At 34.8% G+C, this 15,384-nt stretch overlaps 1 protein-coding gene across 11 annotated transcripts in view; it reads left to right on the plus strand.

Annotated features, from left to right (window-relative positions):
• Positions 1-15,384, plus strand: part of greb1l (GREB1 like retinoic acid receptor coactivator) — a 295,802-nt gene that overhangs the window by 197,182 nt on the left and 83,236 nt on the right. For all 11 annotated transcript variants that reach the window (XM_069921708.1, XM_069921709.1, XM_069921699.1 and 8 more), the window contains one exon: positions 10,470-10,667. In XM_069921708.1, the coding sequence (XP_069777809.1) occupies positions 10,470-10,667 (198 nt within the window). The remainder of the gene's footprint in view (positions 1-10,469; positions 10,668-15,384) is intronic.

Here is a 15,384-nt window from a genome sequence, read left to right on the forward strand (position 1 = left end):
CCAATCAGCCAATGCTCCACTCACACCAGTAGTTTCTTATCTTGTTTAGTAGTGTCAAGTGGGGCACTTTACCAAAGGCCTTCTGTAAAGCCAAAATCACAATATCCACTGCACCTCCTTTATATATCCTGCTCGTCACTGCTTCAAAGAATTCCTTTGGTATATTAAGCAAGATTTTCTCTAAAGGAAACCATGCTGGCTTTAGCCTATCTTGTCGTGTATTTTTAAGTACTCCATAACCTCATCCTTGACAATCGACTCCAACATCTTCCCAACCTCTGATGTCAGGCTAACCCATCTATAATTTCCTTTCTGCTGCCTCCCTCCCTTTTTGAAAATGTTATTTATCATTTGTATCAATACAAAGTATAATTTCAATAATATAGTAACTTAATAAATCATACAAAATGATACAATAAATTTTTAATTTTCTCCCCAACCCCCTCCCCCCAAAAGAAAGAAGAAAAAGGAAAGAACACTACTTCTACATATACAATATTATTAACATATATAATATTCATTGACTATTTTTCATAATTACTAACTGAGAGGGGTGGGCAAAATGGAGGATGTAGATGGACATTTATTCATAAAATCCATATATGGTTCCCAAATTTTATAAAAATTTCTAGTTCAATTCATTAAACTATAAGTATTTTTTTTATAATGGTATACAATTTTGCATTTCGATATGCCCATCTGTCTATTTTAACTAAATTCTCAGTTTTCCACGTTTCTGCTATATATTTCTTTGTTGTTGCTATGGGTATGTTTAAAATTTTTATTGATATTTATCCAATTTCAATTTTATACCTTCTTCATATATATTCCCAAGTAAAAATATTCTTGGGTCTTTTTGTATCTTTATCTTTATAATTTGTCCTAACTATATACTCAAACCTTTCCAAAATTGTTCCACTTTCATACAGGACCATACCAAATGTAAAAAGGTCCCTATTTCCTTATTATATCGGAAACATCTATTCGGATCATTAGAATTGTCCATTCAGTTTGAGGAGTATAATATAATTGATGAAGAAAATTATATTGAACCATTTAATATCTAGCATTAACTGTATTTGTAGCACTCTCTTGACACAATTTTGACCATATTTCCTCTTGGATTTGTATATTTAAATCTTTCTCCCATCGTAATTTTGATTTATTTAAATCTTTTTTCTTTTAGTTTCTTGTTATTTTATATACATATTAGTAATAAATTTCTTAGTGATAAGTATATTTGTTATTATACAGTCAAATTGACTTTGTTCTGGGAGTCTCAAATCTGTTCTTAATTCCAATTTTAAATTTGATTTTAATTGATAATATGCTAAATTGTATTTTGTACATTATATTTACGTTTTAATTGCTCAAAAGTTAAAAAGAAAGATCCCAAAAACAATCTTTTATCCTCTGTATACTTTTATCAAATAAAGAATTATTCAAAGTGAAAGGAATAAGTTTATTTTGTTTTAACAACATTTTAGGTGATTGATAATTTTTAATCCCTCTCTCTATATAAATTCCATTTCGTATTTTCAATATATGTTTTAAAATTGGTACTTCCATTTTTCCTTTAAACAATTAACTATTCCATTTATACAAAATTTGTTCTGGGATAGTTTCTCCAATCTTATTCATTTCAATCTGATCCCAAACTGTTTTCTCACCTATTTGATAACAGGAGGACAAAAATCTTAATTGAGCTGCTTTATATAATTTTTAAAACTTGGTAATCTTGTGCTTCATTATCAAATTTGCATATTAATTTTTCAAGACCAATTCTTTACATTTTATCTTTCCAAATAAATTCTCATATAGTTTTATTCAAACTCCGAAGGTACATTTCTGGCACATGAATAGGTAATGATTGAAATAAATATTGTATTCTTGGAAAAATATTAATCTTAATACAATTCACCCGTCCTATTAATGTTATTGATAGGTCTTTCCATCTTTTCAGATCTTCTTCTATCTTTTTTAATAGTGGTGAATAATTGAACTTATATAAATTATTTATATTTCTGTCAATTTTTATTCCTAAATATTTAATTGCTTCTTTTTGCACTGAAATTTGACAATCTCTTACTTTGTGAATAATCTATTATCGACCATAGGCATCACCTCACTTTTATCAACATTAACTTTATAACCTGATACTAATCTATATTCTATTAATCTCATATTCAACTTATTCAACAATATTTCTGGTCTTGTTAAATATACTAGAACATCGTCTGCAAACAAACTAATTTTATGCTCTTTATTACCTATGTCAATTCCCTTAATTTCTTTATCACTTCTAATTATTTCTGGCAATGGCTCTATAGCTAATGCAAATAAAAAAGGTGACAATAGACAACCTTGTCTAGATGATCTTTCTATCAAAAAAATGTTTTGATATTTGTCTATTCGTAATCACTTTTGCTTTTGGCTGATCATGTAATGGTTTTATCCAATTTACAAAAGTATTTAGAATCCCAAATATATTGAGTACTTTAAACAAAAAATTCCATTCCAATCTGTCAAATGTTTTCTCTGCATCTAATGCAACTGCTACTGCTGGTATCTTTCATTTATCAAACTTAAGAATTAACTATATTATCTGCCGCTCTTCTATTTTTAATAAAACCAGTATGATCCATATTTATTAATTTTGGTAAAGATTTAGTTAACTGATTAGCTAATAATTTTGATACAATTTTATAATCTGTATTCAGTAGTGATATAGGTCTATATGAAGAAGTTGTAAACAATCTTTCCCTTTGGATGTACTGATATTAACGCTGCTTTGAAAGATCTTGGTAGGTCATGTACCTCTTTCATTTGGTCTAATACCCCCATTAATACAGGTACTAATAATTGCTTAACTTCTTTATAAAATTCTGATGGATAGCCATCTTTTTTTTAAACTATTTATTTAAGAAAATCATTAATAGAAAAACAATATATATTATATATATATATATATATATAAAGTTAAAAACATAAATACAAAGAAAAAAATTATACCCCTCCCACCCCATCAGCCAGCTCTCTTAAGGAGATCTAAAAAAAAAAGGAGAAATATATAATACATCAAAGTACATCTAAATGCATATATTCCAAATACGGTAACAACTTATTGATGAAAAAATAATAATTATCAAAATACAAACTTTCAATTCTTTATGCCATCGCGTTATATTAATCACTGTGTTATCTTTCCATATACTTGCTACACATTTTTGAGCTACAGACAGTACTAAACATACAAATGCAATTTGAAATTTATCCAGCCCTAATCCCTTTAAAGGAACCATGTAACCCATTTAAAAAATAGATGGATCTAATGGTAACTTAATATTATATAATTTTTCCAAAATTAACTTAATTTCTTCCCAAAATGGTTGTACATAAACACAAGACCAAAGAGCATGTAAAAAAGTACCAGTACATACACCACATCTAATACAAGAATCCAAGTTACTAAAAACATATTTTTTCAATTTCTCTCGAGTTAAATATAACTGATGTAAAAAATTATAATTAACCATTCCATACTGTAAATTCGTCAATTTAGTTACACTGTTGTAGCACATATCTGCCCAATAATCTTCAGGAAAAACAAAAGGTAAATCATTTTCGCACTTCTCCCATTCTGGTTTATCCATATTGTCTTGTAACATGATACATAATAGAAATATATCCCTTTTTTAGTATAGAAGAAATCAAAGATTCAAATTTTGTCAATACAGGTAAAGTCATCTTTCACCAAAGCTCGAAGTTGATAATAAACAATCAAAGAATTTTCAGCAATATCAAAACGTTCCCTCAATTGATTAAAGGAAAGAAACTGTCCTTCTACAAAACAATCCTGCAATGTCTTTATACCTTTGAAATATCCAACTCTTTAAATGATTATTAAATATTGAAAAAGGAATAAGCTGATTATTATATAATGGGGTTAAAATTGATAATTTACCTTTTGATCCTAAAATCTTATTTCTTTTAGTCCACATCTTTAATAAATGCTTTAATATCAGCATATTATATTCCTGCAACAAATTTGTATTCCATCGATATATAAATTGATGCACCTCAATTTCAGAAATGCAAGCCATCTCAACTTTCGCCCAACTTAGTAGATTTCCATCAATCTACTAATAAATTTCAACTGGGCTGCTTCATGATAATTTTGAAAATGGGGTAATTAAAGCTCACCTAACACATACTTCCAAGTAAGTTTATATAATGCTACCCATGATAATTTACTTTTCCATAAAAATTCCCTCACGGCTTTATTTAAATCCTGAAAAAAAATCCCTTTAAAAAAAGGACATGGTATTGATTGAAATAAGTATTGAATTAGAGGAAAAATATTCATCTTAATTCAATTAACTCGACCGATTAAAGTTAATGGGAGATCTTTCCATTTAATTAAATCTGCTTTAATCTTTTTTAGTAAAGGAGCATAATTTAACTTATATAAAGATTGATGATCAGCGTGTACAATTATTCCTAAATATTTAATTTTATCAAACCATTTCAATTTTATATCTTTATATTCTGAATAATCTCCTTCTCTAACTGGCAAAATTTCACTCTTATCCCAATTAACCTTATATCCAGATAATGTTCCATATTGCAATAAACATTCCTGCAGATGTGGCAATGATCATTCTGGGTCTGTCAAATATATCAAAACATCATGTGCAAATAAGTTAATCTTATATTCTTCATCCATAACTCTCATCCCTCTTTTCTGTTGATTCTGTCTTATTGTTTGAGCTAATGGTTCAATATCCAATGCAAACAAGGCTGTTGACAATGGACACCCTTGTTGAGTTGAACGTGTCAATTTGAATGGTAATGAAACTTGTCCATTTGTCACCATCCTGGCACTCGGGTTTGTATATAAAGCTTTAACCCAACCAATAAAAAAGGGCCAAATTTAAACTTCTCCAACACCTTAAATAAAGATTCCTATTCGACCCTGTCAAAGGCTTTTTCCGCATCAAACGCAACCACCTTGGTTGGTTGGATGGTTGGGCTGCTGTCGATATGCATTGACCAAAGTAATCAATTGAAGAATATTATCTGATGCGTTTCTATTCTTAATAAAACCTGTTTGGTCAATATGTATCAATTTAGGTAAATACTTAGCAAGTCAATTTGCTAACACTTTTGCTATAATTTTATAATCTACATTCAGTAGAGAAATAGGTCTAGTTGAAGACACTTGCAACGGATCTCAATCTTTTTTTGGAATTACAGTAATTAAAGCACTGGAGCAAGATTCCGGTAACTCATGCTCTTCAGTTACTTCTTGTAATACATCCTCAAACACAGAGGATAAATCTTCATAAAAATTTTGTAAAATTCCACAGAAAATCTGTCGTTCCCCAGTGACTTTCCATTTGGCATCTCCTGTATAGCTTCCTTAATCTCAAATTCTGTAAACGGAGCTTCAAATTCCACAACATCTACTTCCTTTAATGCTGGTAATGATAAATAAGATTCAATAACACCACTATTCTGTTTTCCCTCAGAAGTATATAATTTTTGATAAAATGAATAAAACTGGTCATTAATTTCCTGAGGTTTATAGGTAACTATTGAATTCTTTTTAACAGCATTAATAATCCGTGAAACCTGTTCCGTCTTTAACTGCCATGTAAGTACCTTGTGTGCTCTCTCACCCAACTCGTAATAACACTGCTTAGATCAATTAATTAAATGCTCAAATTGATAAGTTTGCAATGTGTTATAACGTAGTTTCAAATTAGCCAAAACCACTTTCTTCTGTCACATCTTTCTGAAATTCTTTCTCCAATTCAGCAATTTGCTTCTCCAGTTCTAAACTCTCTGCCATATACTGTTTCTTAACTTGAGTATTATAACTAATAATATGCCCTCTTAAATAAGCTTTTAGTGCATCCCATAACACAAAATGACTATCTACAGAATTATCATTCTCAGTCAAGAACAAAGTGATCTGTTCTTTAATAAAGGTAACAAACTCTGGTTTTTTCAACAACATTGTGTTAAATCTCCATCTATAAGATGAACGTACCACTTCTGAACTTGCACAAGAAAAAAATAATAAGGAATGGTCAGATATAACCCTACTTTTATATTCTGCCTGTAATTCTCTTCCTTGTAAATGTGCCAATACTAAAAAAAAATCTATTCTGGAAAATATGGATAACCACCTTGGCTTGGTGCTTTATTATTCTGTAATGACATTAAGGTCTCATAAACTTCTATTTCAGAAAAAAGTATTAGATAATTCTAATTTTTCATCTTCATCTAACACAGACAATTTAACTTGTCGCAAATACTCTTCTATTTTATTATCATCTTTCAAAGATTCTGATTGATAAAGTTTGGCATGAAATTCCTTAAAATTATCATTTATTTATAAATAACTTGACCTGTACTTAGTAGCAATTATTGCTCTAGAAACTTGCACTGCATTTAATTGCCATGCTAGTACTTTGAGCTCTTTCACCTAGCTCCATATTTTTATCATGACCTCATTATATCTCTCTTCAATCTGTAAGTTTGTATTGTATTAAATCATATTTTTTTTATTCTAACAAAATGCTTTTCTCCTCATTTTTTTGCACTTGTATTTCCTTCTCTAATTTCATTATTTCTTTTTCCAACTAATCCACCTCTTTCATATATTCTTTCTTTACTTTTGAAGTATAACTTATTATAGAATCCCATATTATAAACTTATTATTCATAGAATCCCATATTATAAACTTATTCGTTGCTGAATCATTATTAGTTTCATGAAAAAATGTTATCTGTTGTCTCATAAAATCGCAAAATTATTTTTTCTTCAGCAATGTTGGGTTTAATCTCCACCTATAACCTATTTTTTGTTCTGCCTCCAATAAAAATGACAAAATTAAAGGTGAATGAACAGATAGAACTCATGCTTGATATTCAACCTTTTTCACTCGCGATTGAAGTGGCAGAAATTAAAAACCTATCTATTTGTGAATATGTTTTATGCCAAAAAGAATAATCTCTTTCAGTTGGGTGAATTCTTCTCCATATATCCACTAACCCCATATCTTTCAGTAAATCTATTGCTATTTTAGCTACTTTATTTTATCACCTGACCTATCCAGTTTAGGGTCCAAAGTAAAATTAAAATCACCTCCTAATATAATTTTTTCCTTGGCATTTGATAATTGCATAAAAATATCTTGTACAAATTAACCATCATCTACATTGGGTGTATATACACTCATTAGAGTCCAATGTTTCGAATAAATCTGACAATTTATCATAACATTATCTTCCTGCTGTTTCTACAGCTATGTCCAGTATTTTCACTGGTAAATTTTTATTTATCAATATTACTGAAGTAAATGAGGATGCCATTACGGATCATACCCAATCTCTTTTTAATTTTTTATGTTCTTTTTCTGTCAAACAAGTTTCTTGTAAAAAGGCAATGTCTTTTTTCATATACACAAATACTAATAAAATTCAATTTTCCAGTCTTCAGATCTCTTTACCATCCATCTTTCTATTCCCATCCCTCTAATTTTTACAACATTAATATTATATTTCTTAATGATATATTTAGGTGTATTGAGAAAAAAGAAAAGAAAGAAAACCAGAAAAAGATAGCCCCCCTCCCCCAAAGGCGTACGTTATTGAACCAGTACTTATGATTCTGTAGAAGTTAATCCTTCGCTCCCAACTAACTCTCACAAATTACTGCACTGTCCCTTTTTGCATTAGATCTATAATATTTACTATCTACAAATTTTTACTTATTTATAGATCCTTCAGTTTAAAACTTTCCTCCCAAATAATCTCTCTCAAAAAATTTTTTTTTTGAATATTTCCTTTTTCCCCCTCTAAATTATCAGCTATAATCATTCAGTAATATCACTCATTTCAAATGTCACTCACTATTTGTCTCTCTCAAGCAATGAATCTGCATACACATTTGCCTCAATGGGTTTCATAAAGAATCTATTTTTCCCGTCTGGAACAAAAACTTTTCATACTGCCGGATACCTTAGGACAAAGGCATAGCCTTTCTTCCATAACACATTTTTAACAGCATTGAATTCTTTTCTCTATTTTCAACAAATTAGAACTTATATTAGGGTAAAAGAAGATCTTATTTCCACTGTAAATGGTGATTGTCTTTCGCTTGTTTCGCTGCCAGTTCCAAGATCTTTTCTCTCATTTAATAATGAATCAATGTAATTAATATTGGATATGGACTTTGATCTGGTTGTAGCTTCGGCCGTAACGCTTAATGAGCTCTTTTAATCTCAGTATCTCCTTGAGATTCAGCTACTTCCAAAAATTGCGGAATCCAACGTTGCAAAAACTCTTTATATCCTGACCTTCATCCAACAATTTTAAAATTACTTCTTCTAAAGTTTTCTAAAATGTCAATTTTTTGGGTTAGTTGATCTTTTGTTGCAGCTGCTTCAGCTTGAATTTTTTTCACCTGTTCTTTAACATTTAGAATTTCAAATTCATTTCCTTTATTTTTTTTCTTCCACAACTTCAAATTTCTTCTCTACTTGCTGCATCTTTCCTTCCACCTTCTTTGTAAAATCCTTATTTTCAACTATACTCTCATTATCCTTTTTAACTTCTGCTGTTAATTGGACCAAAGATTATTGAAAATTTTCCATATATTTCTTCATTTCAGCTGTAAATATATGTCTTTCATTTTTTTCTGACTTTTTAGTCATAGGTCCTTGTTCTAGATGTAATTCCAATTCTTCTTGGCCTTCATCCTGATCACTTGAGCTGGAAGCTTCTTCGGCTTTTTAAAAAATTCCCTCTTTTTTTCTGCGCTCTGCGTATGTGCGAGTAGTCACCAATGTGCAGAGTCATTTATTTTCCCGCAGCAGACAACCATTGTCAGGGGAGACCTTGTACAGCAATGTCTAAGGTCTCCCCAGCTCCAGGCTTTTCTCCACAGATTCCTACCTTCCGAACAGTTCCAGGATCCTTCTTCAAAGTAGGCCTCCCTTCCTTATCTGTCTCTTTCTCTTGTTCAATTTCTTGTGGAGTTGCAGCTGTTTTTTGTTTCTTTCCTGACATCTTGTGTTTCTTGTTGGATCTTCCAACAACTTTTCTTTCTACTTTTTCTTTAAACTTCCTCAACCTTTATTAATTCTTTAAACTTTTTCACAGTCTAATCCCACTTCATTAGGTGCCACGCCCCACCCTCCCTCCCTTCTTGAATAGTGGAGTGTCATTTGTGATTTTTCACTCCTCTAGGACCATATCAGAATTTATTGATTTGTGAAAGATCATTAACAATGCCTCCACAACGTCAACTGCTACTTCTGTCAGAACACATGGGTGCAATCTATTTAGTCCAGGCGACATCCACACTTACACCATTCAGCATTCTGAGGACCTACTCCATTGAAATAGTAACTATACTCACTTCCCTTCTTTGATACCTTTCGACATCTGAAACGCTGCTAATGTCTTCCACAGCAAAGACTGATGCAAACAACTCATTTAGTTCTTCTGCCCACTCTTTATTGCCCATTATTATTTCTCCCGTGTCATCTTGTAATGGTCCTATATCTACTCTCACCTCTCTTTTACTCTTTATATACTTAAAGATGCTTTTTGTATCGTCTTTGATTTGATTTGCTCTTTTTAGTTAGCTTCTGCAAGTTTTTAAAAACTTCCCAAACCACTATCGTCCCACTAATTTTTGCTTCCTTATATGCCCTCTCTTTTGCTTTTATGTTGGCTTTGACTTCCCTTATCAGCCATAGCTATGACATTTTTCCATTGGAATATTTCCTCTCTTTTGGTATGTATTTCCCTCCACCTTTCTCATTCCCTGCAGAAACTCCATCCATTGTTACTCTGTTGTCTTCAATGCCAATGCTCCCTTCCAATCTACTTTGGCCAGTTTCTTTTCTTATGCTATTATAATTCCACTGAAATACCAACACATCTGACTTATTCAATTTTAAATTGAACTCGATCATATCGTGATGCGATATTTTGTGTGCAAAAGATTTGTCGATCTGAATATTGGTTATACATTGTTCTCTGAAGTAGGTAATGCCAAAGGATTCTTGAGAATTTTGGCAAGAGGATGCACACTAGGATACAATGAAGATCTGATGATTGTTCTTTGAGTTAAAGAAATGAGGGGGTATCTAGGATGAGACATGCAGTGGGGAGGTCCTGTGGTTTATGAGAAATGTTAGGGGACTAAAATCCATGGCTTTATTCAACTGGTAACTTCATCTTTATGTACATAGAGTGAGGAGGATAATTGAAGTATGTGATATCATGTTTTACATGTCATGTTCCTTTCCAATTTGAGGACGTTATTGTAAATAATAGCTGTGCAGACACAGCAACATTTCACTGGTAAACATCAAAGTGCAAAGGTGACCAGTTTGATTGGGTGTTGCAATTTTAACAATGGGATCTGCCTTGATCTTAATCCACAGATTCACTTATCGAAGTGTTCCGGATTCATCCACCTCAACTCACTGTTGCTCGTAAGCTATTGTCTCAAGTTTGTGCCATTGCAGACTCTGGAATGCAAAACTTAGATTTGGGGCGTTTTGCAAAAGTTGACTTCACCATCTTAATTCCTCCATCGGAAGTTCTTTTCCACCAGACTTTGCAACGTATTCGACATTCAGGTAGGCAAATAAAACTGCCGATCATTAATTCCAAAAGTGCATGATCGTTAATTCCAAAATTGGACCTAATAGCCTGAATACACCTGAGATTGTTTGATCTCAGAAGCTAAGCAGGCTCAGGACTGGTCAGTACTTGGAGGGGAGACCGCCTAGGAACACCAGGTGCTATAGGTTTCTGTGAGGGGCACTGAACAAAGTGGTGACTCTCTGTCTGCCTTATAGTAGACAAAAGTTGAGGAATTTTATGTATGTGACATTCTAAATGTAGTATTATGTTCCAATAATGGAAACTTTACCTATTTACTTTCAAATGCTGATCAACAAATAGGGTGGCATGGTTAGTACAACACTATTACAATGCAATGACCTGAGTTTGAGTCTGTAGGAACTTTGTACATACTCTCTGTGACCTGTTCTGGGTTTTTTATGAGTGCTCCAGTTTCCTCCCATTGTTTAAAATGGACAGGGTTTGTAGGTTAATTGGGTGGCATTGGTTTCATTGGTTGGAAGGGCCTTCCACCACGCTGTTTGCTAAAATAAAAAAAATATAAAAAGTCTTCTTTCAAAATAATCTTTGCTTAGTGTTAAGTGGTATTTAATAGATGTTGCTACGATTAAAGTTGTATACTTTTGAAATAAAGAACTGAATAATATAACGGGTCACAAAGGGAAATTCAAGCAATTGTGCATTTAACTTGATTTCAAATTCATTGAGTATAGAGTACAAGGTACAGGGTTACAGACATCAGTTACAGAGGTTTGTTCAGGGATATGATAACATTGGGAAAGAAACTGTCCATGAATCTGGTGGAGTGTGATCTCCCACATGTGAACCTTCTTCCTGACAGGAGGAGGGTAAAGCGGCCAGAGTGAGATGAGTCTTTTAGTACATGGGATTCTTTTTGAAGACAGCAGGAAGTGTAGAGTAGTGATGGTATGAACTGCATTCATACCCTTGTGGTCTTGGGCAGAGTTGTTCCTATACCATGCAATAATGCACCGATAGAAGTTAGTAAGGGATGTAGGCGATATGAAATTTCCTCAGGAATCTGGTGTGCTTTGGCCACCACATTGACCAGGACAAGCCAATAGAGATGTTAGAGATACTCTAGCCTACCAAAGTTCAAAAAGAGATCCAAGTTTAAATAAATATTTAGTAATAAATAATGTGCAAAGGAAGAGTCCTTCAATGAGTCTGATTGAATTTGATGTTTGAGTCTCAGGGTGGAGGGGTAGCAACTGTTGCTGAACCAGGCATCATGTGTCCTGTGGCACCTATACCTCTTTCCTCTTGGCAGAACAGAGAACAGAGCATATCCTGGGTGCTATGGATTCTTGATGATTGCTGCTGCTCACCAACGGCAATTTACTATCTCCATGTCAGCACTGTTGATGCAATTGGTGGAGTGAACTCCACCCCTCTTTCAGAAGTCTGTGACAAGCTCATTAGTCTTGCTGACATAGAGGGAGAGATTGTTGCTTTGGCATCAAACCACTCATCCCTCGAGGTCCCTTCTGCACCATGACTCTCGGTTGTTAGAGATATGGCCTGCAACTGTGGTGTCATCTGTGAATATATCGATCAGTGATTCTCAACCTTTTTGCTTTCTAATTTAATTAATCCCTATGCCAATGGTGCTCTTTGATTAATAAAGGATTGCTTACACAAGACTGAATCCAGTCTTTTAGTAGAATGATGTCATCTACTTAATTGAAACTACACCTTCTCTTATTCATTGTAATAGAATTTAAGGTAGATAGGCTTCTTTATTTTAACCAATGATATCTACAAACATTGCTTTGGCAACCTGAGGGCAGGGGAGGTTGGAACAAGAGGCCATGAGTTAAGGGTAAGGGGGCAAAACTTTCGGAGAAATATTAGAGGTGGCTTTTTCACTCAGCGAGTGGTGGCAGAATGGAATGAGCTTCCGAATGAGATAGTTGCGGCAGGGTCCCTTCTGTCATTTAAGAAAAGGTTGGATGTGTACATGGAGGTGAGGGGGTTGGAGGGTTATTGGCAGAGAGTGGGAGGTTTGAGCTAGTGGAGTTGTTCTAGTGAACCGGTGCGGACTCGAAAAGCCAACATGGCCTGTTTCCGCTCCGTAAATGGTTATATGGTTATGGTTAAGGTGGTATGTGAGTGGGAAGGGAAGGTTGAGAATCACTGCTCTAGACCCAATTGTTACTGAAATATTTTGCTTGAGAAAAATTGTCATTGGTCCATTTCCTTTGAAGTTATGAAACCGTTCACATAATGCGTCAACTAAGTACGATTAAAACAGAGGTTTTCAAACTTTTTATTTCCACCCACATACCACCTTAAGCGATCCTTTATGAATGACAAAACCCCTATAGCATAGGGAATACTTAAAGTGATGTGTGAGTGGAAAGAAAAAGGTTGAGAACCACTCATATAGATGGTGTTGGAGTGGTATTTGGGCACATAATCATGAGAAGACAGGGACTATAATAGGAGAAGAAATAGGCTGTAGGAGAAGAAATAGGCTATTCAGTGCATCTACCTTCCCCACCATTTAAACATGATCTGATCCATTTTCCCATTCAGCCTTACTGCCCATAACCTTTGATGCATTGACTAATCAAGGACTCAACAATCTCTGCCTTAAATACATCCAATGACTTGGCCTCCACAACTGCCTGAGGCAAGAAATTCCAAGAGATTTACCACCCTCTGGATAAAGAAATTCCTCTGTTCTGAGTGGATGCCCAACAATTGTGAAGTTGTGCCCTCTTGTCCGAGACAACCTTCCTCTATTTATTTTGTCCATGCCTTTCAAGATTCAAAATGTTTCAATGAGAAACCTCCTCATTCTCCTAAATTCCAATGAATGCAGGGCTGGAGCTGTCAAACACCTCAAATGATAATCCTTTTATTCCCAGAGCCCAAGGACTTGGAATTTGAGGATGAGGCATATTTGGCACAATTGTTCAAGGCAGATTGGTAGTCAATGAATAGGTGACCTTGTCAGATGATCCAAGCCTGCGTGTTAGGGCTAGGGATCTGCTGAGGTCCTGTTGTGGTAGACAATAAATTGTAGTTGTTCAGGATCAGGTGGCACATCTGGATGGCAAAGATGCATCCATTAGGATGCTCTTTATTGACTATACTTGGGTATTCAACAGCATCATCCCCTCAAAACTAGTCAGCAAAGTCCAAGACCTGGGCTTCAATACTCCACTGTATAATTGGATCCTGGATATCCTCATCTTCAGACCTCAATCAGTGAGGATAGGCAAATACAATCTCCACAATCTCTGTCAGCATTGGAGCACCACAGGGTTGTGTACTTAGCTCCATGCTCAACTCGCTTTACACCTATGACTGTGCGGCTCAGTATGACAACAACACTAGTTCCAAATTTGCTGAGGGTACCACTGTAGTGGGCTGCATAAAAAAGGGTGATGTGTTAGCATACAGAAGCGGGAATGAAAACTTGGCTGAATGCCAAGGAGCTGATTGAAGTCTTTAGGAAAGGAAAACCAGAGGTGCATGATCCAGTGATCATTGGGGGATCGAAGGTGAAGAGGGTGAGCAAATTTAAGTTCCCATGGGGGGGGGGGTGGGGTCACTATGTCATAGGACCATTTCTGTAACCATTGTACTAATGTCATCATGAAGAGAACACGTCAGCACCTCTACTTCCTCAGGAGTTTCCAAAAGTTCAGTACGTCATTTAAAGCCTTGGCAAACTTATACAGTTGTGCAATGAAAAGTGTGCTGGCTGGCTGCATCATGCCTGGTATGTGGGCACCAATATCGTAGAGTGGAAAGCCCTCAAAAGTTAGTGGATGTAGTTGAGTACATCACAGGCAAAACCCTCCTCACCATCAAGAAAATCTATGTAGTACGCTGCCGTCGGAGGGCAGCAGCAATCATCAAGAATCCATAGCACCCAGGATATGCTCTGTTCTCTGTTCTGCCAAGAGGAAAGAGGCATAGGTGCCACAGGACACATGATGCCCGGTTCAGCAACAGTTGCATCCCTCCACCCTGAGACTCTGAAACATCAAATTCAATCAGATTCATTTAAGGACTCATACTTTGCACATTATGCATTGTTGAATATTTATTTGAACTTGGATCTCTTTTTGAACTTTGGCAGGCTAGAGTAAGTAGGAACCATAACCACCATTACGGTGGCTCTCAGGGCCACTGGATGAGAGTCATTTAGGCATGTTATTCTGCTTTTCTAGCACCAGAATGAGTGTGGCCTTTTTGAAACAGGCGGGTTCTTCTGCCTTTAGCAGGGAGAGGTTAATCCTGCTTACGAATACTCCCACCGGTTGGTCTGTGCAGGCTTGAAGGAAATGTCAGGAATTACGTCTGGGCCAATCGCTTTTCATGGGTTCACTCGCTGACTGGGTCAGTCTAAAGTCTGCAGCAGTGACTGTGGGTACAGGTGCACCTGAGGTTTACGTGGTGTGTGCCACTGGCTCGTTGCTTCCTGTTTGATGCAAATATAGAACACTTGAGCTCATCAATGACGGTTACACTGCTTCTGCCTGTTCTGCATGATTTCATTTTCTAGCCCATGATAGTATGCATGCCCTGCCAGTGTCACCTTGTCTGTGAGATTCATCTGACAAAATATGATAATTTTTGGAATGCAATACTGTACGAGTACCATACTGACTTTTGCAAAATGCAGTTCACCAGTCAGAGGTCTCGCATTAACTTTTTGCGGCCGTGACTGCA

The sequence above is a fragment of the Narcine bancroftii genome, chromosome 2, assembly GCF_036971445.1.
Source record: "Narcine bancroftii isolate sNarBan1 chromosome 2, sNarBan1.hap1, whole genome shotgun sequence".
Taxonomy (NCBI): domain Eukaryota; kingdom Metazoa; phylum Chordata; class Chondrichthyes; order Torpediniformes; family Narcinidae; genus Narcine; species Narcine bancroftii.